The sequence below is a fragment of the Lipophrys pholis genome, assembly GCF_963383615.2.
Source record: "Lipophrys pholis genome assembly, chromosome: 21".
NCBI classification, from domain to species: domain Eukaryota; kingdom Metazoa; phylum Chordata; class Actinopteri; order Blenniiformes; family Blenniidae; genus Lipophrys; species Lipophrys pholis.
The window spans coordinates 3,015,046-3,040,986 of NC_137649.1; the positions used below are offsets into that span (position 1 = coordinate 3,015,046).

Sequence of the window (25,941 nt, forward strand, 5' to 3'; positions counted from 1 at the left end):
CCTCATTACTGGAACTATCAGCTGCTTTGAATCTTTCAACAAAACAGACGTCTATTCTTTTGGATTGACTGAACGACTTTCCATAATTTGTTCCTTGGTAAAAGCCACTTTAAGAAACGTGGAGGAATATCATTCTTCTTCTGAAGACATAAACTCGTACAACAATTAAACTGTTTCTGACTCACTGGCTTAATCTGCAATTAGCTGTTGAACACAAGTGAGGAAGTGAGGGAGTGAGGGAGCGGCACATAACAAGCTGTCAACATGCGAGGTGCCCAAAACCGAATGAGTTAACGCGCTCTATCGATTTGTCACTCTTTCATCTCTTACACATCGTCAGAGGAGAAGTATTTCAATAAGTCCCGTTGCTCTGGATTGAAGCTCAAAGCGCCGTGGCTTCATTTTACGCTGTACTCATGCAAACACGGCAGTGATTCATGCAGATGGACTGAGGGGTTTTGTTTATCCTGTGATTGTTAACAGCAGAAAATCTGCAGCTGCCATGGAAATGACGGAGCTGGCTGCACGGTCAAATGAAATGCTAATCGGGGGACACACTCCTTCCCCGCCGCCGGCTCGGCGGGAGGCGGCGGGCTTTGCTGGCTTTGCGTTCTCGTCGGTATATCACGTCGGCGGCAGCGCTCTTAAACTGAACATCCCACTGAATAAGACTCCGGAGCCAAGCTCGCCCGCAGAATTTACGAAGGAGATTTAAACCTGGATTATCACCGGCCCGTAAGTGCCATATAGAGTTTCACTCCACGCGCAGCCACAGCTACCTCTGCCTGATTCAAAAGTCGCCTATAAATGTTGGCGTAATGGCAAAGAGATTAGCTCGTCTCGTAAAACAATGAATAACAAATTGCTGCTTTCATCTTTCACATTCCAGGCTGTTGGCTTTTACGGCCCAGATGTTGATATAAATAATCTCCCCCTGAAGTAGTAAAGATTATAGGAGTGGTATTCTTTGTTTATGGATGTTTCAAGAATACCTGCATTTAGTACTCTGGGACTTCTATTTTCTCTCTGGAAGATTCTTTGAGGGGAACTTTGGGGAGGGACACGCGTCTCATTAAATTTGTCACATTACCGAACAAACCCGGTCATACATATGCATCGCTGGCAGAAACTGCAATGTTCAGGCTCATTAATACGGATCTTATGAGATTTGTTCCTCCAGCCTTCAGAGGCGGGGGCTCGGCACAGACATCCATATTCACGACGGCGGGGTTGAGATAAGAGCCGGGCTGCAGGACCGGAGGAAGATGAAAGAGCCACCTGTGGCAGGTGAAGTGGAGAGGAGGACTGCCAACAGCGCCTCTCCACTTCAGCTGACACTCGACCCAGGCTCTCCATCTTGCTCCTGGACCAAACAGAAGGGGAACCGGCAGATACAAAGGCCTGGCGCTCAGCCGGCCTGCTCCGTCCTTTCCTCCGTCCTTTCCTCCTCGGCCTCGGCTGCACTGCGGACCAGAGCGTCTCTCGCTCGGGCCTCAGGTGCTGCACATGGCTCCGTATATATCACATTACTTGAATGTGTGTGACCTCGTCGTTCCGTCATCCTTCTCACAAATCAACTAAGCTTCTGTTTTTTCCCTTCAACACGCCGCGGATCTCTCTGTTCCTCCAGTTCATTTCTGATTAAAACTTCATGAGTTTGGTTTGTGATCAGTCGAGCTACAAATCTAACATTAAGTTCAAACTGAAGCTTTAAATTCATTCTTTTCAATCAGAATACCTGTGCTTGACAGGTTCCACTGAAAATACATGGAGTCTCACAATATTTAAAGAATAATCTTATAGATCAATTTGTCTGATGAACCATACCAGCGTCTTCATTTTTTGGAAATGGTATCAAAGAAGAGTACTAGTAGCCCCTGTTGGCATCATAGTTAACAAATCTGTCAACATATATATATATAACAGTACTGTTATACTTGAAACTTACTGGTTAAGTATTTTTTCATGCCAACTTAGTTTGATGTCTTCTTCAGAATACTCAAACAGTTTAATCTGTTTTGGATAAGAATTGTTGGTTCTGTATGTACGGTAGTCCAATATTGGGACAGTTTTATAGTCTATTACTACTTTTATTACTCTATGCTATTAAGTAATTCTGGTGACGATTGTACTTTCTGGTCTCTACTTTACCATAAATGGTAAATACATCTGCTTCCATATTATTAGGTGGTTATTTGTTTGAAACTCAATAAATACTAATAACCAATAGATCAGAATCAAAACACCTTGTATTCCTCTGGTACAAATGTTTTTGGTTTTCATTGTTTCTTTTTCGTGATTTTTAAGAGTGAATTACTCTTTAGAAGGAAGCTGTGATCCATCAGCCAACAATTAGACTCTCAGCCTGTTGAGTAGCAACCAGCACTTAATCATGATCGATCAATTGATCAGTCCTCATCCGGTTGGTCTTTCAGAAGTACATGTTCGCAGTACTACCAGTTTAGTATTTATTGGTAATTATTTTCCAGAACTCCATTAATGTTTTGGTAGTTTATCAACACAAACACACCAACTGTTTTGGTGCTCCAACAACCTTCGGAAGAAACTTGACGATCAATGTTTTGCTGAAGGAGACTTGACGATGCGACCAGGACTCAGAACCCTAACCCAACCTGTGGATCGGAAGGGGGACCAATCCTCCCACTGGACAACAACTACTCCTCCACACTCATGGATTCGGGTTTTTTTCCTCACATTAACTCTGTATATGATGTCATAACTGTCGACAGTTTATTTTGATTGCACTCCATTGTTGGTTTGCAGAGTTGAGGTCACACAGACACACGATGCAGCAGCGAGATGAAGGCGAGCCTCCGTCCGGCCTTTGAAGGAGGAAACACACTTCTGCCTGGATGCGGTGAGACGGCACATCACACGGCCCGGTCTGTTTGAAGAGTCCCCAACACTCCAGCTCTCTTTCTTCTCCTCCCTCTGCCCGGGCGTCTCTTTGTTTCTCGCACCACGCTCCGTCTGGACTCAGGAATGTGAGACTCCTCTCGCCTCCACTTCACCTGCGGCCCAGATTTGCGCCGCACCCTGATCCCTCCTCGGTCTGTCTGTGAGCTCGTCCTGATGGCCGACGGGCTCGTCGCTCTGCCTTCTTCCTCTTCTCTCACTCCCCCTCTCTCTCTTATCTTCGGTGTTCTCTCCTCTCACTCCTCCTCCCAGTCAGGTTTCATTTCATGGATTAGCCTGCCAGAGCCCCCACAGCCTGAGACGTCTCAATCACTCCACTCTGTCGCCGTGACCGGGGAAGTGTGCATGTGCGAGGGCGGACTATTCTATGTTGTTAAATATAAAACAGAGGTATTCAACATAAGGCTCACGGCCCCCTGTGGGCTTGTATCTCCAAGAGAACCATAAAAAAGCCTGGGAATGATCAAGGTCTGTTATCTGGGGCTTGACGGAAACTAAACTGCAGTGTGAATAATCTTCATCCTACAGTCTGTTTATGAGGCTCTGGAAGTGAAGAAAGTCTGTCATCTCCGTCACTCGCTCGCTCCACTTTTTAGCGAATGAATGTGCTCATACAGGTGAATCAGAAATGTTCCCTTCATGACATCACACTGGGAAATAGCCAGTCCCTCCTGGAAAACGTCACGCAATTACCCCAGCTGCTCATTTGGCGTCGCCGTCGCCGTGAAACAAACACTGACCAGAGAGGAACACAGCTCATTGATTGGTCCAGACCAAAAGAGGAAGACCAGTAGCTTTAGCCTGTGGTAGCTAGGCTAGTTAGCTCATGGCTAATGGGTAGCCACAAACAACCGTGATATAAAGTCTTCAGACCAGATAACAATGAGTCTTCCTCACTACACCTTCCTCTCTACTCCAATAATTTCTTTGTGTCTGCTTCTTCTGATTCGCGGGGTTAGCTTTGGAAAGACCATTTGCATGAGGATCAAGACCCACGTTTTCAAGGACACCACAGATCTTTTGTTAGATCCGGTTCAGAGTTTGGGGGAGCGTCGAGACGCCCAAACGAAACGTTTTGTCTCAGAAACTCCCTGAAGAGACTCTGGTCCGGATCAAACAGAGAAATGTGAACACGCCCTTAGACTGGCTGAAACTCAGGACCAAGATTTGTGGAAATACACTTTGAATACAATGTTGTTGGACCTTTGTAAAAGTGGTGAAAAACTGCATAATATGTGACCTTTGAAACATCTGACCTCGTCTTTGAGCTTCATCTTAGTTAAACAGTCTCAGAAACACATTTTTTCCCCTTTGAGTTGAAAGATTTAGCAATTTTCTTTCAGGGATAAAACTCAGATTTTTCTTTCCTCGATGCCAGCAGAGCACAGATTCTGACAGTCCAACCTAGAATTTGAGATTCATACACACTCACACGTGGATAAGTTGTGAGAAATGTGTCTTCTGTACGCGCTGCAGCGAACCGCCGACCCTGCAGAAAACACGGTGTGGAGGTGGATTGTTTTTAGGTCACGTTTCAAAGCTCATCTCCACTCTGTGCAGGGTTGTAAGACCCGAGTAAATCCTGGCTTAGAAAGGAAGAATCTGCCGCTTATCGGGCTTGAGAGGCGCTCGGGGGGCTACCTTAACCCTCCGCAGCCTATTAGCTGGCCTGGCGCTCTAATTGGGGAGCGTTGGGGAAAGGGGCGGAGAGGGGTGAGTAGTATTCAAATGGCCCACGAGGTAATCCTCACTCTACAAATGTGTGTCGTGACCTTGTGACCTGGCCTCTAATGATGTGGCTGCAGCAGAAACCTGGACGAGGGAAGACATGCCGATTCAGGAAAAGGAGCTTTTGCTCTTAGCTGAAGGATGTGTGCGTGTGCGTGTGCGTGTGCGTGTGCGTGTGCGTGTGCGTGTGCGCGTGCGCGTGCGCGTGTGCGTGTGCGTGTGTGTGTGTGTAATACCCGAAGATTTCAATGCTTCCTCAATATTGGATTTGGTACCAGCACACAAAGTGTGCTGCAAGCTGAAAATTCTATTTCAGCTCCAGTGTGTGGAGGAGGCGCCGTGGCTTCGCGGACGCCAACAGGAAATTAGGGCGAAGCGTGTCAGACAGAGTTTTTTTCTGCATACCTTGGGAGATTTCACTCGTACTTCCTGATATGTATGCACGACGTACACAAACAGAAAGTTCCCAAGCATGGGAGACGAGCTTTGGAGGAGAGTTGTCACTGTGTGTCCCACAGTGAGGCAGCACAGTATTCCTCTGTCGTCTCTCTGAGTGAACCGGCTGCATTGGCAGGATTTAATAACACGTCCTGATTTTCATGGAATTTGCATGGCGGAGACGGGCACGGATCACTTTCAAATGTAAATACCAACATCTGTGTTTTCTCTCACTGATCCTCAAAGAGCAGTCGGGCTTCTTACAACCGGAAGATCATCTTGACCAGAAATGACTAAATCTGCCAAACAGAGTGAAGGTTGGGTTATAAACATCAGATCGAATCCACTGAAGCTAATTCTTATGTTGAACAGTGACAGAGTAGGTTCCTATTACATATCATCAAAAGATCAATCTATCAAAAGTTTTTATTGAATGAATAAACATACGAGCCGTGTACTATTAAGTGTTGAACTGTCAAACATCGTTTCCAGAAGATTCAGTCCATTTAAAAAGTATTTGAGAAATATAAAGTCCATGTACTTCAGCTCGTTCATCAACTGAATCGATTCAGTTCGTGGGACTTTAAAGAATCCTCAAGACTCTTAGAAGAGAACTGGCTGATCTACCTCCAAACACGCTTTCACACAAGTACAAAGAAATAATTCTATGAATTCCTGATGTATTGTTATATAATTTGGATTGCAAAAAGAAGGCTATATGTTGTTATTTACTTAACCCTCACTCTGACATATTTTGAAAAACTCATAAGAACTGGTAATGACTGAAGGTTTTCAGCACATGGATCCTGAGCTGAATCCACTCTGGACAGAGAAGAGACGTTGTTTGGCACAGTGTCCTGCAAAAATACATTTTTAGTTCTCACATTTTGTAATCTATACATATCTGTATATCCATAAACGCCAAGTATGACTCTTTATGGGACCTCCCCGAGCTACTACGACTGTAATTAGAGTGACATACAGTAAATCCACACTATTAGGAAGACGTGGTTGCAGCATAGAAAGTTAAGTGTCTAATTAGAGTTATCAATATGATGCATGGAGGTGGCATCATCATGCAGTGGGGCTCAGGAGCCCAGCTTGAAAGAGGGTGGGTGTGGTGCAGGTTTTTCGTCTTCATACTTTCATATTTAAAATGTTGGCAAATTCAAGTACAATCAAGGTCTCCATGTGAAGTTCCGCACAGCCCACGGAGGTAAAGTCGTTTTCAAGTCAATCCCCGTTAAAAACTATTCATAGAGACCAGATTTCCATCGAGACGCACCGAACCTGACCCAATACTGAATTCCAGCAGCAGAAGCTCAGGTGAGTATTGTGATACTAATATATTTAGAGATAAATGAAAACATTTCCGTAGATGGTACCGTCTGTGAGGTTTGCTCAGTGCTCCTCTCTTGGCCTGAAGCAGTTTATGGGTCATTTCTATTGGTTTCCTGCTATGAAGTCCTTCAGGCTGTTAATCAATTACTTCTTTTTATTTAGTCAATCACACACTTTCCCTGAATCCACAGGGCTTAACTGCACTATTGTGTTATCGATGTCAGTTTTTCACCATGTGTATATTTCACACTGAAATCGTGATGTCCGGGTGTGGGGGGTGTGTGGGGGGGGGGGGACGACAATCGTCCCTTTCAGGCCCGAGCTTCCAGCAGAACCGCTCACAGCTGTTGCATGATTGATGCTCGACTCTCCAGCCTGTCAACAACAACTCCGGTCCGTGTCTCGCCTCCGGGAGAAGAAGCCCACCGACGCGCCGGCCTTCCCATATCGCTCATCTTCTTTGCATACGAATGCCGACGACAAACTTTTCCTCACAAAGCGAAAACCTGTGAATCCGCCTCCTCTTAGGACACACACTGCGTGGGAAACAATGAATTTAGGAGGGGGAGAGACTTCTGCTGCTCATCTTTATTCAGCGTGGATTTGGCTTTTTTCACGTCTCCACATTACATCTTCATCTCATTTCCCCTCAAATCCTCATGGACACGTTCTTAATCTGTGTGTGCCAGAGATCCATCTCACTGTTTTGCTAGGGCCTACGACATGGTAGCTTTACAAACCCCCTATTTAAAAAAATCTGTCAATCAAGCTATTTATTCAGGCAGAGCAAATTCATTTTCAATTACTATTCTCTCCTGATGGAGCGGGGGCTGGCAAGGGGAAAAAAAAAAAAAACGAAGGCAAATCACAGCGACTGTTGGTCACAGTGACTTAATCCAGCCGTGAATGAGGAGATGCACGTACGCAGCGGACGCACGAAAAATTGTGCCCGGTGAATGAGGAAGAGGGCGAAGCTATTCACACAAGTTAAAAATACATATTTACATATAATGGTATGGGGTCATCAAGTGGACCCTAAAGTTAATGAAAATGAATAATGGAAAGTGTGCATTAGGCAACTTCGGTAATTACTGCACTGCTTGGCCAAGGTGATTACCCAGACGGGAACAGCCAGAGGACACCGCCAAAGAACTTTCTGCCGTTTCTCACCAGCGCATGCGAGCGCTGCCCTTGATCACTGGGAGCGGCGTCGGAGTGAAGCCTTAACATCCGATTAGGATGGTTGGAGAAGTGAGTAATGGACCTGTCTTTAAGAACAAGATCTGTGTGGTTGCCTCCGTGCTCCGCCCAGAGATTGCCGGTCGGCGGCAGGCCTCGAATTTGCTTAGCCTGAGTTATGTCCTTGTCTTGTGTCAAACCCGAGGACGGGGAAGGAGCTAAACACTCGGGCGCGCTCACACCGAGAGCAGCACATTTATTCTGGGGACACGAGAGGAACTACGGAGGATCTCAGGAGACTTCAGCTCGTCCCAAAATAAGGCTGACGTACAGCGGGATGTTCTGTAAAACACTGGAGCAATCGGGCGGAATGTGCAGAACAGTACAGAACAAAGACCCTAAACAACGGAGGGATGATGACGTCAAACTGAGGATGTTTGGGGGCGAAGGCTGTTTTTACAGTTGGAAACTGCTTTAGGTCTCTGCTGCATTAATATTATATAGAGACGTCTCAAATAGAACTATATGTGTTCTTTTATTTGGTCTTCTATACTGACCCCAGCGGCCACAGCAACACCTGAGTGAAACATTACTACTTAATGTGAAGGGAGGTCAGGTCCTTTTATACCATATCTGTTTCTATGGAAACAGAACAAATACTGAAAACGGTGTCATTAGCATGCCAGGCCACTAGTTGGTGCTGTTGTTTGTTTCTGTAATGAAAGCACTCACACACACTCACACACACACACACACACACACACACACACACACACACACACACACACACGCAGCAGAGAACAATGAGCTCGAAACAATAGCGCTGGGAGAACGCCGACATTCTAGTGGACAAACGCCCAAGTTGGATTGTTGTTACGGTGACTGTCAAAATAAAACCACTAGGTTGGATTTTTGGTACGATGACTGTCAAAATAAAACTACCAAGTTAAATTGTTATTACGGTGACTGTCAAAATAAAAGTACCAACTTGGATTGCTATTGCGGTGACTATCAAAATAAAACTACCAAGTTGGATTGTTATTGACGTATTTGAAGGTGACTGTCAAAATAAATCTACCAAGTTGGATTGTTATTGACGTATTTGAAGGTGACTGTCAAAATAAATCTACCAAGTTGGATTGTTATTGCGGTGACTGTCAAAATAAAACTACCAAGTTGGATTGTTATTGCGGTGTCTGTCTAAATAAAACTACCAAGTTGGATTGCTATTGACGTATTTGAAGGTGACTGACAAAATAAAAGTACGAAGTTGGATTGTTATTACAGTGACTGTCAAAATAAAACTACCAAGTCCCAGGAGAACTATCTACTTGTGAATGTGCAGAAGAACTATTTACTACAGCCGTCACTCACAGTAGCAGCACTTCAGAGAAGTTGCGTTTTCCCATGATTCCATGGAGACTAAGCGTTTTGAGAAAGTTATGTTTTCAGTGGCTCCTCGCACCGTTATTGTGTGAACCATGGTTTAGTCAGCGAGCCGTCCAGCCGTCATTTAGACGGTCACTTTTTGGAAGAGACGGCTGATAAAATAGCTCAAAGCCTCTAGAGTATGTGTATAATGTCCATCACTACTTGTCACCTTCTAATTTTGCTTGAATTAATTTTTTTTCGCAAAAATATAGCAAACTATGGGCTCGAGCACAAAACTCGCGACTGACTTTCGGCTTTGTATTACGCCCAGTAACGAGCAACGTGATTGGTCAATTGATACCATGTGGTTTATACGTTTTGAAAGGCGGTCTCTGATTGGTTCTTAATTCTCTGACTCATCCTGATAGGTTCAAATGCTGAAGCAGAGAGGAGGAATATGGAGGAATTTCCTTTCTAAGATGCTGAGGAATTCTATCTGCAGAACATCTATGGACCTATGATCCATCTAATTTTTCATTTCCAAAATGTTGACACACGTTTGGATAACTGCACATCATTCATGCTTTTCATTGAAGAATAAAACATTATTTGTTATGGAAATGTTGATTATGATATTCATGCTGGTTCCTTCGCCAGTTTATGTGTGACTGTGACATTCTAAAGTGTTGGACTGAGCTCTAGGAGGCCTGCAGAGAACACATAAGATCTAATATTAAATAAAAAAAACTAATGAGGATAGATACAATGGTCTAGCTTCATCTATTTTATTTTTTTTAAATAGTGAACCCCTTACCCCTGCTCACTTATAAATTAATATCATAATCATAAAGTGAAGGTGCACCTGGATCTTAAAGGGACAGGTAAAGCCTCTCTGATTGGTTCATCGTCATCATGAGTTAATGAGTAAATCCATTGGAAGCACACATCAGACCTTGTGCTCAGATTAAGTGCTTGTAATCTGTATTACATGGCGGTGGCTCACCATCATTGTATTTCTCAGATTGACTCATAAAAGACACAAAAGTAGGAACTTTCAAAACAAAAAGAATTTCCAGGTCTCGCAGGTCAATTAAACAAAGTGTCTTTACAGTTCAGTCTAATTTCACCGGCTGGGTCACACCGCGGTCCCTGGCGGACCCCCCAGAGGGTCCTGGACCTCAGGTTGGACACCACCGAGTTTGGATGTGTTGAAAGCCAGAGGTGGTTTCTCCAGACACACCCTGTTTGTCCCAAAAGGTTCTGACGGTGAAAAGAAAAAGGCCGATATGATCCGCGGTGAGAAACCACAGCTCATTAACAGATGAATTACTTTCTTATCTCAGGTATAATAGCAATATTTTGTTTCCTTCCACCTTCTGGCAAACCTCAGGCTTTAATAACTACTGGGGTTTTTTTGTATTTCTCCCCTCACTGGCAGCACACGTTCACTTAAAGATAAGGTTTCTGTGTGGAAGTGTGCGGCTTCAGAGCAGGAGAACTCACCTCTGGCTACACGCCTGCTGAATTAGAGATGTTGCTCAACGGGCCGTGAATTCACATTAAACCCAAACCAAGTCCTCTTCCTGATACCCCGATTTAATACACAGACAAGCCCACGCAGGGCTGTAAACTGGTATTTACATATTATCTGAGCAGCAGTCACTCTCTGTCACACACACACACACACACACACACACACACACACACACACACACACACACACACTGACTTGGCCTACTTTGAGGGCACAGGGGGAAAACTGAAGCGGCGCTCGGGGTGTGGACCAGAGAGTCTGACCGACAGAAAACCCTACAAAGTAAAACACCACAATGCAGCCTGCTCATTCAGCCTAAAACAAAAACCATCACCAACACCAACAGCTGACGGGAGTGAGAGGGAGAAGGTGCCGTACACTATCAGCGGGGAGAAGGCGCACTGATAAGGGGCAGAGATTGTGTTTACCTCCCAGAGATAAGGCACTAGCGTGAACTGCTGGGCCGCCACCGCTCCACACCGGAGCTCACGGCAGAGAAACGCACAACAGCATAAAAAAATAAAATATACAGGTTTGAGAGATGTGGAAGGAAAAGCAGCCTCCCTCCCCCCAGCCGGTGTAAATAAGCCATCAGAGGCTGTCACATGGTCGCTCCGCCGGCCGGGACAAATGAAGACGCAGAGGGTTTGTAGCCGCGCAGGCCGCCGACTGTAATTCAATCTCTCAGACGGGAAATGGCCAATTGCCGCTCTCATCATTAGCAACGGGCGAAGACGGAAAGCAGACGCGCGAGCCTGCAAACATAATTACAATGACATGCTGCGCGGCGGCGGCGGCGTGTTTCTGGTGCTTACTGGTGCAGGCCACAGACGGCGGGTCGGACAGCGCCCGGTAGTAGCCGTCCTCACAGTCGCAGCGCCACGAGCCCTCGCGGTCGTTGAAGCTGTGCGCCGGGCAGCGGGAGCACTGGAGGTCCTGGGAGGAGGACTTGTAGAAGCCACGGCCGCATGCTGAGGGAAAGAAATACCAAACACACTTCAGTCACACAGCTTCCCACCAGAGATTGTTGAAACACCTTGAGATAAAGTTCTGATCAGTCTATGAAGCAGGGGTCCAACACACGACCAAAAGCGTGACTCTGATAAGAGTGACGCTTCGTATTGTGAAACTGAAGAGAAGCAAACGTTTCAACCACTTAGAATCTATTTCGCTCTGCCTGGTACCACCTGAAAAACAAAGGCCGAACAAGACCCATACAAACTAGATCACTGTCACGGTGTTTCTGCAGGTCTGAACAGCTTCAGCTGCTCCAGAACCTTAAGTCTTTAAACCACCAAGAACCTGGACCACGTCACCACGGTCCCCGATCTCACTGCTGGTCTACGGAGCACAGAATGGTTTATTAGTTCTTTGTGAAGCCTCCAGACCCTCAGGTGGTCTGGGACCGGTCTACTGTGTGTTCCCAGAACCAGAACCAGAACCAGAACCAGTTCTGCTTCTATGTTCCTCACGTGTGGAACAAACGTCCTGAACCCCGGAGGTCTGCTCAAACTGTCAGCTCATTTCAATCAGGGCTGAAAACACACACACACACACACACACACACACACACACACACACACACACACACACACACACACACACACACACACACACACACACACACACACACACACACACACCACCACACACACACACACACACACACACACACACACACACACCACTACATATCATTAGAATGTTACACCGGTACCACAAACTGGATTCTGACTCGTCTCTAAAAGTCCAACAGTACAGCTGGTTATACTTAAAAAACAAGTGTCAGAAAAAGCATCAAAATAAATAGATTTGAGGAAAAGAGTTTACATCTCCGATTTGTCGTTTGTATTATTGGTTTCCATCTTTCCTCAAAATGTCTCAGCTGTAGTCTTTCAGTATCAAAGCATTTTTATCGGCTTAATTTGAAATTCTTCACTATTTTGTCTCCTGTTTTAAATGTCTTTGGACTTTTAAATGCACTTTCGTTTTTTTAACAGCTTGCTTTATTTCTATGATTCTAATGTAATCTATTGTATTGAATTGAGTATAACGGTGCTGTACATATCAATCTGCCTGGCCTTGATGAATTTAGGCTGAATTTCACCGTTTCAGTTTGAGTGACGCTCCGAGTCCAGAGACCTCCACATGAAGCCCAAAAAAGCAAAGCAAAGCAAAGATGGAAATGATTAAAAACTGACCTTTAAAGTGCATTTTTACCCTAAAACAGGAGAAACGTGTAATTGTTCTTATTTATAATTTATAATGCTATTTCCTTTCCAGCTCGGTCCCCCTGGGGAGAACTAGGGGCTGAACGCTGAACCAAAAGAAGTACAAAACACCTTCACTTTAAAAGTTCAGTGGAAACAATATTTAAAAAGGATAAAAAGTGCTGCAGGTACGAGACGTGATGGTAAGCAGCTCCCTGCAGCCTCTCTAAGTTCCTCAGTCCAGTTCCTATTCAGGCTCATTTAAAGGCTGGACACACTGGATCCGACAGTCACCAGCCACTGCTGCTTCGCCTGTTATTACTTCAAACTGACGTCTTCTGCAGCTTTAAGCAGCCGTTCTCTCTGAAACAAGCTGTTTTCACTCACACTTCCCCTCCCTCAAGGCCGACTTCACCGTTCCAACTGATATCCAGTATCAGCTGCTCGTAATTTATCACCGGGCTCTTTTTCTCTGGCAGCGTGCGTCAAGAAATCCCAGCAAGAGTAAAGTTTACAGGTGCAGCTCTGTCCCCCCTCCTGGACCTGCACATTGTGCTGGAGAACAGAAATGAGACGGTTCAAGCGACTTGTGGTGATAATGCAAATGTCCTGTGATGCAAAAAAAAAATAATAATCCTCATTGGATTAGCATTAATAGTGGGACTCAGTGATGTAAGGCCCGTGGTACTGTTGCAGCGGGCGACGCTGCACTGTGATTGCACTGCATGATGAAAGCGTTGTTGGGCCATTGCACGGCGCAGTGTGGCATGTACATGTTGTCTCACGACAGAGTAACCGGGAAACTGCTAAAGCGTTTCTGCACAACATAAATAACGAAATAACATGCTGCCCGAGTCACAGCACAGAGCTCAACGTAAAGCACGGCACAACTTTAATAACACATCATTCCAGAGGCCAACGTGGTCGCCGGAGCGTCGCAGAGCGCAGGGCAAACGGTGCGCCGTCACTTTAAATCACAATGTAAACAACATGTGGTGGCCGAGCGCGGAGTAAATGATCTGCTGTCGTAGAGGCCAGCGTCAATAACCTCCACCTCAATATCATGTTGCAGTCCAGCAATTAAATATCACACCGGTTATAACCACAAGGTAAATAACACAGTGTGTGTGTGTGTGTGTGTGTGTGTGTGTGTGTGTGTGTGTGTGTGTGTGTGTGTGTGTGTGTGTGTGTGTGTGTGTAAACCATATCCCACTGTACGGCCCAACCTGAACAACACACTCTAACGTCACACATCTATTATCACACCGCTGCAAAAAGAACCAGATGTAAAACTTCATACATCATCAGAAGCGACTCAGTTGGACATCGATGAAGACGACGGTACACGTGTGTGTGTGTGTGTGACTGCATATTTCTATGCCGCTGTGTGGTTGCGAGCATGTTTTGTTTCTGGGTATGAATCCTAAACTATAAAATATGTCATTTCTATTCAATGACATTCGTACTGTATATATCTACACATAAACTACTATATATGTTTAATACATAGGAATCAGGAGGAAGGATAATTATAAAATGTGACTATTGAATAATGGAGAAGGTGTAGGATTAGATCAGTTTTACTTCTTCCAAATCCTTTTTCAGTCATGCTGAATTAAATCTGACTATTTATATAGATTATCAACAAAGGGGCTTTATACATGGATATGCAGAAGTATGTGTGTGTGTGTGGTACATAGGTGTATTTGTGTGTATGTGCCTGCACGTTTGTCTGAAATGAATAATAAAAAAAAAAGGGAGGATCCTATTTTAAACTGTGGGGAAAAAGAAACAACAGACGCTGGTATGATCTTCAGTCATTAAGATATAAACTCGCCATTCTGCATCAGAGTGAAATGTGACTGGCGTCCCGTTGTACAGAACTAATCAAATGATCTGATCCCGTAATAAAATTAGATCTTACATTACGGCGTACCGTTTTAAAGCACAATGGAAACAGGGAAATAGTTTAGGAACACAACATATTGGCATCTTCCCCTTTGATTATCCAGAGATGCTGAATTCGGCTGTGATTCTGTGTGTTGTTGAGTTTCTTTCATGAAAATGTGATGTAATGTCGTATTTCCTCCTCCAGCCGGGCCGGGCCGGGCCGGGCCGAGCCGGGTTCAGTCCAGATCTCAGCCGTCATTACCGATCACTGGCCGTCTCCAGGTGATATTAAACCCGTGTCAAAGAGTGTCGGCGTCACACCTGAACCCCCATCATGGCGAGGGCACGGCGGGACAAATCATCAGGCCGTGAAGCGGCGTCGTGTCGAAGCGATCGCCCCGAGGATAAACTCCGACCCGGGAGGGAAATAACCCGGCCATTTTTATTCTAATGAATCCACGGGTCAGCGGAGGAGTGCGATTTATTTATAGCGAGCGCCGCGTGTGTGTGTGTGTGTGTGTGTGTGTGTGTGTGTGTGTGTGTGTGTGTGTGTGTGTGTGTGTGTGTGTGTGTGTGTGTGTGTGTGTGTGTGTGTGTGTGTGTGTGTGTGAGAGAGAGCGAGATAAGCACCAGCACATGGATCGTCTCATGGTTTCACCTTCGACCCCGGAGGTAAACAAACCCAGAGCACAGGGATGACTAATCAGGAGAGACTCGTCACGGCCGCCGTGGTGAGACAATCATTCACCTTAAACCGCCAACATTTCATCACGTTACAAATCACTGTCATGTCCGACCCGAGTCCACAACAGAAAACAGGGATATACAAATATATAATCAATAGCAGGAAAAAGATTTATGGGCTGTTTAGCCAGGATGTGAATAAAAATCTACACCATGTTACTTTTACATGGTCACGCCTGAAACAAGTCTTAAATGTCAGATTTGATTAATTACCAAAAAAAAAAAATAGGTTCCGCAACTTAAACCAAATTAAAGTTTAACTCATCTGATCCAACAATGATTGTCGAGGGAGAAAATTCACGTTTAGTCATTTTATCTTTACTGGTTTTGTGGCATCACACAGAACTTCTCACAATTTTCCATTTATTCTGCAAACTGTGATAAACACAAAGCATCTTTTAATTTTATTATTTATAAACTAAACACCTTCTGTCCATTTTCGCAGATTTTTTCAGTCTCACTTTTTTGCAGGTGTCTTCTTTTTGTTGCTCTCAATCTATTCTGCAGTCCTAAAGTAGAAGAAGAGAAGTCTATTTCTCATTCTGACGTTTAGGTTTTATAATGCAACTGGAGGATTTTAACATCTTTTATGTTAAAATGAATTACGTCTGGGAAGTGCAGCTCAGGCTCATCAGCTCTTAATCAGACAATATTGTGTTTCTTAGCTGCAGGGAAAAAACTGAAAACTGTTAAGATTGAATTTAAAGATGGAAAAGGTTGTGCTATATATTTATGCTTATCGGGTCAGTTCAATTAAATGTTGGAAATAATGTGTAAAGTCTGTTTTCACATATACAGTTGATTAAAAACGTATTATTGAAGATATTAAAGCTGCAAATGTAAAGATTTCCAACTAATACACCAATTATTAAAACTGTTTCTAAAAGTAACATTTCTGAAAAAAAAAAAAATATATATATATATATATATATATATCTTTAGTTTTTTTCTTATTGATACTTCATCCTTGCTTATCGTAACACAAACTAGAATCCTGGCTCATATATATATATATATATATATATATATATATATATATATATATATATATATATATATATATATCTAAAAGTAAAATTTCTGAAAAACAAAATATGTATATATATATGTGTATATATATATATATACTTTTTTTCTTTTTCTTATTGATACTTCGTCCTTGTTTATCGTAACACAAACTAGAATCCTGGCTCATATATACAAATATATATATATATATATATATATATATATATATATATATATATATATATATATATATATATATATATATTTCTAAAAGTAAAATTTCTGAAAAACAAAATATGTATATATATTTGTATATATGTATACATATTTATTATTATTTTTTTTTTCCTTATTGATACTTCGTCCTTCTTTATCGTAACACAAACTAGAATCCTGGCTCATATTTTACTTCCTTGGCGACTGTTTGCTAAAAATGCAGACGCGCTAATTCAGCACACGTATAACGTAATGTGTTGCGTCCACGCTCTAAAAACTCCATAATGGCTTGTCGGCCCGGTGTCTTGTATTTGTGAAGCGTGCAGCCGCCAGCCTCTCTGTGATCTGCAGCTAAAGCCTGACATGTTCTGGCTCTTTTCACCTGGAAGTGGGCAAATCCACACCGGGTGGAAAACAGCAATCTGGGCCGCGCCGTTTCCTCGGGAAAAAAAATATATATAAATCGGTGAGAAATCTATACCTCTGTGAGTATCTCTGCATACAAACTAACAAATTACACCCGAAAAATGCATTTTTCATGAGGCACTGGGGGAAGTAAGCCATGATTTTCTGACCAGCTTTGTGGGATTTCGCTCCTCCATTCGGAGGATTTTTTTTTCCCATCTTGTGCCGCCGCGTCTTGTGACGGGTCCAGAATTTTTTTAACACTTCCACATCAGCATGAAGAAGAGGCCGAGGTTCGGGGTATCCCCGTTTCAGCGACATGAAAGCCCTGTCAGTCTCCATTTATCGCCCCGCCGCAACCCTGTGAAACAAGACCTTTTCTCTTTTTGTTTCCAAGAGGAAAAACGACAAGACTTTATCTTCAATCTCTCTCTCTCTCTCTCTCTCTCTCTACCTTTCCTCTGAGTCAGTAATTGAAAACAGAGCCACGAGGAGGCAGCGAGCGCCCGGCGCTGAGCGCTGACTGGGTGAAAAGTATCCGCAGAGCTCCGGAGCGGCGATGAGCCAGAATATTCAGCAAACAGCAGAGAGGACACCATGTTGGGTTTTGGTATCTGACAGGCAGTGTAAACACCGTGGATGCTGATATTGACTACGACGGATTTTCCCTGGAACGCCGTCCGGGTCTCGCCGCTCTCAGCCCACCGCACCCCGCGTTTTAACGCTGCGATAAGACGTCTGTCTGCCTTTGGGTTTCTGGGAGCTCGTCGGCTCGGTGGCCTGTTAGAGAGGAGGTGGGAACCCAACAGAGACTTGGACCATCTCCCATGTGAGATGAAGACCCAAGGCATTTAGAAAGAGGAGCGTTTCAGATTAAACACCTCTCTCAAGGATAATTCCAGTTTCTTAAAACTTTACTTACTCTTTGGGAGCTTTCACTGGATAAACCAATTGAACAGCACGAAGCCAACGCTTTCACAACATGCTCCAATACAGAGATAGTCATAAATGGACATGCGACATTACTTACATGATACAGAGGAAAAAGTCCAGCTCGGTCATTTCAACCAACATCAACCTAACCGACGTTCTTCAAACGTATCAAACATTCAGAAATTACCAAGGAGCTTCTCTTTGACGAGCAGGATTACTATTAAAACAACACATCATTCAGAGTGGGCTCCACTGAATCGGAGACAACACACGTACTAACGTAAGTACAACAATGCTGTGACCACGATGTCGTGGTCGAGTGGGTTGTGTACGATGTGGCTTCAATCTCCACAAGGTGGCCCCCGTCTTCTGAATCCAGGAAACCTTTTCACTTTTGCATTTTACCTCGATCATAATCGAACAGTTAGTTTTTTTTCTCTGGGGTCATGTTGATCGACGCGTCATCGTGATCTGTATTTTTATTGGTTGGCGAGCAGCTGACGAGTCGTTGGGCAGGTGGCAGCTGAGTCGTGTGGACGTTTGTCCATGATAAAATTACCCACTGTCAAAATAATTGCAGGCTAATTGTGGCTGAATCTGCGTCACCGTTTTACACAAGAGCAAAGACTTCGAGCCCCGACAACAAATAGCATCACGATTACAGATCCTCCCTGTGAGTCAGACCACATCTCAGAGTGTCGCCAGGAAGCGCTCACCCCAGAGTGCTTCACCTGAACTAAGAGAGGGTTCTTCTATCTCTGCTATTTGATTGGCCGCATTCACATCATCAACGAGAAGCACTGACAGGATGTAAATCAGAAGCCTGTAGGATTCAACAGGCTTCTGATTTAGGGTTTTGTTGATGCCAGTGGTCAGAGAAGAGCCGTCAAACTGGATCGATTACTGCCAAAGACCGCAGAAGCCCACAGCGGGTCTCACTTCCTGTCAGTCCAGAGCATGGGCATTCAGAGGAATGTTTCCACCTTGTAGAAACATTCCTCTGAATGAAGATGAAAAAAAAGCTGGAGCTGCTGTTAGGAAGCTGGACTTCCTGTTTTGACCACTGATCCCGGTCTAAAGTGGAGTATGGCAGCTGTGGTTGAACCATTTGACATTTTTGGAGACGTTTCGTTCATAATTCTCTATATATCAACTGAAATGACGGGAAACCAACATGCAGATACGCCAGAGGTCAGCACGACGGGGCATACCATTGATGATTATTCCAGCAAAGCAAATTGTCAGGAAACCCTTGGACCAGTTTACGATCCATGTAAAATGACAAGTGAAGGAACTGCTGCTAATAAGCTGGTTAGGGAATATTTTAAAAACAGTGACATCACATAGTGGAATGATGCTGATAACTCTGATAATTGTTGTTGAAGGAATATCGAGGACACTTTTCTGCATTAGCCTTTGCAGTTGTTGAACCAAGTTTCAAAACTGTGCTGAACTCCACCAGACTCGTCTTTTAACTCGGCCTCAAGAGCTTGCAGCTGATTTTCCTTGCATTTCTTGTTTTCAGCGAGAGCATCCTGGGTCTATCAGAGCACCCGACTGCGCCTGGCACCCGGAAATGTTTACAGAAGCAACAAAGCGCTAAACCAGGCCTCAAAACTCTAACGATTGTATGACACAGGGAGGGAGGGAGGGAGGGAGTAGGGGAGGGGTGGCGACGGAGTGTTTCAGCAGCTTTCTCCACCACTGGCAGTGCATTGAGTGACAAGTACAAACACAGCCGGCCGCGGCCCGGCGTTCCCATCCCGGCGGCAGCAGAAGCAGCCTCATCGCTCGCCGGCTCGCTGTTGGCGGGTTCCACTTCCTGGCACCAGATGCTAAAGAGACACTCAGCGAAAGATGGGCCGATAGTGAGTGAGAGGTTCTTTGTCGACTCTCCCCGCAGCGACGCTGCTTTTCTCCAAGTATCTACAAAGCAATTACATCGACTGGGCTCGCCCGTTAGCCTCCTCCGATGACACGGCGACTGACACCTTACTGGCAAGCAGCGACGCACAAACATGTTGGAACATCGTCGGAGAAAGAAAATCCCTCTTAACCATTAGCTTGGACAAGAGGAGTCTGAGCCGAACGTGTAATTGCATTTGTAAGGATGAAGTGTTTGGGGAGTGAGTCTTTGGAAAAGGGCCCGTTGGTGTAAGTCTGCTCTTCTTCTGCTGCAGATAAAGAGGCGGCTGGCTGCGTGTTGACACGGGGGCCAGTTAAAGACGCTCAGCAGCAGACAAAACAGCAGGCTTATTTACGACGCTGAGAAATTAGTCCGTCCTCAGAGAAGCGGGCTGAGGTTCAGCGGCGAGGGGGAAAATACAAGGCTTACATTCCAGGCTACGCAGCCAGCATCTGTAATTTCCTCCTTCCAGTGGTCAAGCACTTTGATTCAGGCAACGTGCGCAGGGACGAGCTGCAGTCAGCACTTTCTTTCTTTCTTTCCTTTTTTTTTTTTTTAAGTCGAAGAGTCTGAGGAGCCTGAGAAAAGAGTTCCCTACCGTCTCAATCACGCCATCCCAGAGAGTAAAACAAAGCCTCCTTATCTGGCGCAGACACACAGAAAACGCTTGTTTTTTCCCCCTGTATTTTTTCATCGGATCTCTCTTTATTTCCTTTTCCCTTGAGCAAAGCTTCTTAACATTCTTGAATTACGTCCAATTCAGCTGAAGCTTTGGCAGTGTCATGACACGGCGGGTGATGGACAGAGCGGGAGGGAGCAGCGGCGACAGCCTGACGTATCCCTCCATGGCCAAAATAGAAAAGACTCATTCCTCTTGTCTGGGGGTGACACGGCGCCACTTGCTGTGTTAATCTTATACGTTTGCTGACAGATTGGATTCCAAAACTTGCCCTTTATATTGTGTGTTTAGAGCTGCCAAACTCCCAGAAACTACAGTTTATTGTTTTACCTTCGGCGTCACCGTATGCAGTACGCTGAGATAAACAGGTCGGCTCAGTTCGGAGTATTTTACCAGCTGGCTGCATTAAAATGCTAAATCGAAGCTTTGGCAGAGCGAAGGTGTGCCGCTCAGCAGAGTGGATTATTTGTAGGATAATGCTAATCGCAACTAGCATCCCACAATATATCACAAATTTGACATTGTCTCCATAGCAACATGTTGAGTCTACAAGTCACAGGAGGTTGATCAGAATGGGAACTAATTCAGCTGAACTGTGATTTCATGCCGATTCAACACCTGATGAGAAAATAAACATGAGAGAAGGTGATGAGAAACTTTTCATCGGTTGAGGACCCGCAGTATTTTATACCTTGTGGCCACAGAGCAGAAGTCAGAAGCATGAAAATCAAGCAAAATGACAGAGTCAGCAAATTGTGCCACTTTAGAACAGAGATGAGAATCGAAAAACGATTCTTCCTGAGAACCAGTTCCCAGTGTTCTATTCCTTCCCTTATCCAGTCCACTCGGCGTGAATGACTTGACCAGAGCGACCAGCACCAACATGGCGCCAAGCGGCACAAACGCCGGAACCTTTGGTTCCACGTCAGGAGGAAGGACGGCAACAGGGCAACTTACTGGATGTTTGATCAGAGGGAGGAAGTAATAGAAACATGCAGAAACCTTTTCACACAGCAGCGAGAACTTTGAGTGAATGTCGTGTTTTCGCTGTGGAGAGAATCTCAACCAGCGGCAGCAGCAACGAGATCCTCTGCTGTTAATGCGGCAGGTTTCATTTCCAATTGAGAATCGATAAAAGGATTGATAAGGAACCGAATTGTTGGAATGGAAAATGGAATCACAATCGTAAAAATCGTATCAATTCCCATCCCTACCTTTGAATTGCTGCTCGTGGGAACCGCAGAAAAACCACAGATGGTGTAAATCATCGGGCCCGACAAAGAGCGCTTCTTTAAAAAACTAATCTGAAAAAGGCTAACATCAACTGTCTTCATCATGAATCACCTAATGCCGCGCAGCCTGGGTAAAAAACGTTCCTTTTATGTGCAGTGATGTGGAAAAGAGATTATCATGAAACACCTTTCAATAAAACACCGTCCATCCGGTTACTACGACACTAATACAACCAATCTCCAACGAGAAGCAGTATTATCCTCTTTATAGGAGCTGAATCGACGGTGGAGTGGCCGTACAGAATCTCATTTGACTGTGTGAGTGGACTTAATGAAGTGACCGGTGAGTATATATATAACACGGTGGAGAAATGAGGGCCGGGCGAGTTTTCCTGTGATGTGGAGCAGATCTGCTGCAGAGCAGAAAACGCTGGTCGGAGTCTGATGAGGTGTCTGACCGGGAATGATTGCCGCCGGGATCCCGGAGGAATCGCAGATGATTTTCACATCATGAGGCTGTTTGGATGCAGGAGGAGCGATGAAGCGCCGGGAAGCGTCTCCTCCACTCATCGTTTCGGGGTTTTACAACTAAGTGACATGAGGCGAAACCATCAGAGTCGACAATACGGCTTCCTAACATGTTTTGGGACTTTTCTCTTTATTTTACTCCGCCTACTTCTTTTTCAGAAACCTTTTAACATGTTCGCAAGCAGCTTTTCGAAATTCAGTTTAAATGAATCCTTGCTTCGTCCTTTAAGTTTCACTTCGCCAACGAACGTTGGAGCGGAAGGTTATGTTTTCATCTGCATGTTTTTATTCATTTAATATATTGATTTATTGACTTGTATCTATTTATGTATTTTACAAACTTTTCAAAGAAACTATAAACCAGAACTGCATGAGGTCTTCAGGGATGATTTGGCATCATCCAAGGATTAGATTTTAGGATGTCAACGGCTAAATGTTTCAGAATAAATCCCCAAAAAACTGCAAAACAATTTCCTTTACAAAGTGGATGAGAAGGCACCTCGTCTGTTGCCATGGAGACGCTCCACGAGGATGTAGCTACCTGACAGGCTAGGTCGCATCAATAAGCGCTAACGGCTAACATGCTAGTGATGCTAACTCAGTTCCACAAACAAATGTGGCGTTGGTGGAGGTCCGCACCACGCTCTACCGAGTGTAGCTCTAGTTCATCTCTGCATTCTTCAGCAAGTCCCTCCCTCAACAATGTTTGGCCCCCCAGTGTGCAGCATCATGTGCCGGTAGTTTGACACCAGCATCATAGTCTTGCTTTGCTTGACAGCACATGAGTGACTGATCAAACGTGCCTTTATTTCGCAGACTGGGCTCAACACCACTAATATGATGGGTTGAGTGCTTGTAATTTGACACCTGCATCGCCACAACTTTGAAAAGCTGAAGAAAGATTGTGACAATTTGAAGCAGGAGCCGTTTAACTGAACGGCCCGCAGACATGCTGATTCGAGTGCTCGTAATGTGACACCAGCTTCATCGTCTTGACTCAAGAGCAATGAGTCAGCCCAGGTAATTTGACTCCAGCATCGTTGTTTTTGCCTGTGCAATGTCTTCTCCGGTTTGATTGCTTGCTGCATAAAGCATCTCAAATGTGTCGTGAAAACAATCGCAACAAACACACTGCGACACAAGAAAGGATGAATAAAGAAAACAGATCGATGCTGCAGACCCACAGTTCATCAGAAAAATAGAATAAAAAATAAGTTTTTGGTTGATTTGTTGCAGTCACAATCCTGGAAAACATTATCACAATGGTTGTAATTTGACACCAGCTTCATGTTCCTGCCAGCTGCTGCAGAGAAGAGCCACATATAGAAATCAGCGATGAGCTGAAGTCAGCTTGTGGTCTGACAGCCGAGCCTTACTCAGCATTATGTAAACATGTTGTTAACCTCGTTATTTGACACTTCTGCATTACCAACGCTCGGCGCTCTCAACTTATAAATAACAGGAAAAAAAAGAAATATTTAAAAACACACCACGAAGAGTGAGCAGCAGCAACGGTGACGTATCGAAGGCAGAGCCGAGCGGAGGAAACCACCAACGCCCGCAAAGATTTATGGCCACATTTGGTTTATATGAGTGTGGTGTCAGTGTGGATGGATGTTTTCACACAGCTGCAGCCACTGGCTGTGATCTACGACCAGATATTTTGGGACGTCTGTAAAGTGGCCAGATGTCAAAAGTCGGGCTCGCTTGTGGCAAAGCAGATGTGGAGAGTGAAACCTGAACTTCAGGTAGGGAGTTTTGCTCCGGTCACCCCGGTGACGGCCGGCACACCGGAGCTGGACGCGACGCTTTATTCCTTCCAAAGCAACAAGACCAATCAAAACCACTTGATCCTTGAAGACGGAGCGGGTCGGGGCGCCGCCAGCTGGCGTATCCAGTTTCATAGAGCAGCGAACAGCGAGCGGCAGTGTGGGAAACGTGGGAGATCCCCTCCGTTTCTCTTTTTTCTCCCCTGCAGACCAAAGTGAGAATGACTGGTGCGGGCCGCTCTGTCTCCACGGTCATCGCATGATGCGTCCTGTCATGACTGCAACCCCGCACCCCACCCCCACCTACCACCACCACCTCCCCCCCGGTCCGGGCCTGATTATGTGTTAAATCCGGGGATGGATGTGGAAGGAATGCATGCTGGAGGGAGGCGAGCGGCGGGCCGAGCAGAGCGGCCTGCAGATAGCACCCCATTAGAGTGATAAAGGAGGCGGAGGGAGGAGACGAAGCCGACAGGACCAACGTGCTCGCCGCCGCTGATGAATGCCAGGTGGAACGGGTCAAGCGCGATAAAGGAAACAGTTTATTTTCTTATTCCCAAAAAAAAAAAAAAAAGGACGGCGGCGGCGACTGGTGGAGGAAATGTCTTTATAAGTTTTAACAGAAAACCAGCGTAGAATATGGAGCCTGTGTCTGAGAGCAGATTCCCTCCACTGTCTTTCCCTCCAGCTTCACACTGAAACACGTTTCCTCCGGTTGCAGGCTCGAGTGTCGGCAGAACTTCAATCGGTCAAACCAGCGTCTGATTGGAGAAACGAGTCGTTTCCTGGAGCCAAAACGGACAAAAGGCTGCTTGTGATCCCAGCATCCAGAATATATTTTCTATTGAAGAAGCAGAGCCGGATTACGGGCCAACTGAAGCTTTACTGGAGTTCCTCAAAACTTTTACTGTGACAATCTCAGAAAACTGCTTATGTTTTTTAAGATTACATACGGAATGTTAGTCCAAGATTTTCTACAGGAAATGTCCATGTATTTTACATTTATTATGTACATACAGTATTTAAAAAATGTCAATATTCTTATCTTTACTTATAAAAATCTAAAATCTTGTCCACGAAAATATTTAAATGTTAGATGTGTTCTGATGTTTTTCCTACTTTGACGACAGGAAACCATGAAAGGTGTACTTCAGTTAATGTACCAGCAACTTTGCACTACTGAATGTACTTCCCAGTACCTCTTGCTGCTGCCGTTCATGTATCTGTGCGTCCTCTACTGCTTAAAGCTGCTGTTTGACATTTTATTGACCTTCACTCAATTTGACAGCAAAGTCCTGAAATACCTCCGTCTTTGTGTCTCTGAGTGTCGTGTAGTTTATTCCTGGATGAACGGAAGATAATATTCCTGCACAGGAAGAGCTGACGCAGGGAGTGGGAGGACTGGGGAGGAGGATGGGGAGGAGGACTGGGGGAAAGGATGGGGGAGAAGGACTGAGGAGGAGAAGGACGGAGGAGGAGGAGGATGGAGAGGAGGACTGGAGAGCAGGAGGATGGGGAGGAGGACTGAGGAGGATGGAGAGGAGGACTGGGGAGGAGGACTGAGGAAGGAGGATGGGGAAGAGGAAGGGGAGGAGGACTGGGGAGGAGGAGGATGGAGAGGAAGACTGGGGAAGGAGGATGGGGAAGAGGAGGAGGATGGAGAGGAGGACTGGGGAGGAGGAGGGAGAGGAGGAAGAGGTTGGTGGGGAGTCCTTCCTCCAGGCAGCTTCCCACTCTAAATGTTATGAGGACTAAACAGGAGCGACAGATTGAGGAATGAATGAGCAGAAGCTCTCAGGACTCCTGACACTTTGACCTGAACCCAAATCAGACCGTCGCTCATTTACATTTGCAGTGCGGCTCCGCGTTCACGCCGCCATTTACATCCTTCAC

General features: G+C 45.0%; 1 protein-coding gene across 2 annotated transcripts in view; it reads right to left on the reverse strand.

Moving 5' to 3' along the window:
- Positions 1 to 25,941, reverse strand: part of epha7 (eph receptor A7) — a gene marked incomplete at its 3' end in the record, with an annotated part of 117,371 nt that overhangs the window by 75,817 nt on the left and 15,613 nt on the right. For both annotated transcript variants that reach the window (XM_080490810.1, XM_080490809.1), the window contains exon 4: positions 11,344 to 11,499. In XM_080490810.1, coding sequence (XP_080346936.1) covers positions 11,344 to 11,499 — 156 coding nt within the window. The remainder of the gene's footprint in view (positions 1 to 11,343; positions 11,500 to 25,941) is intronic.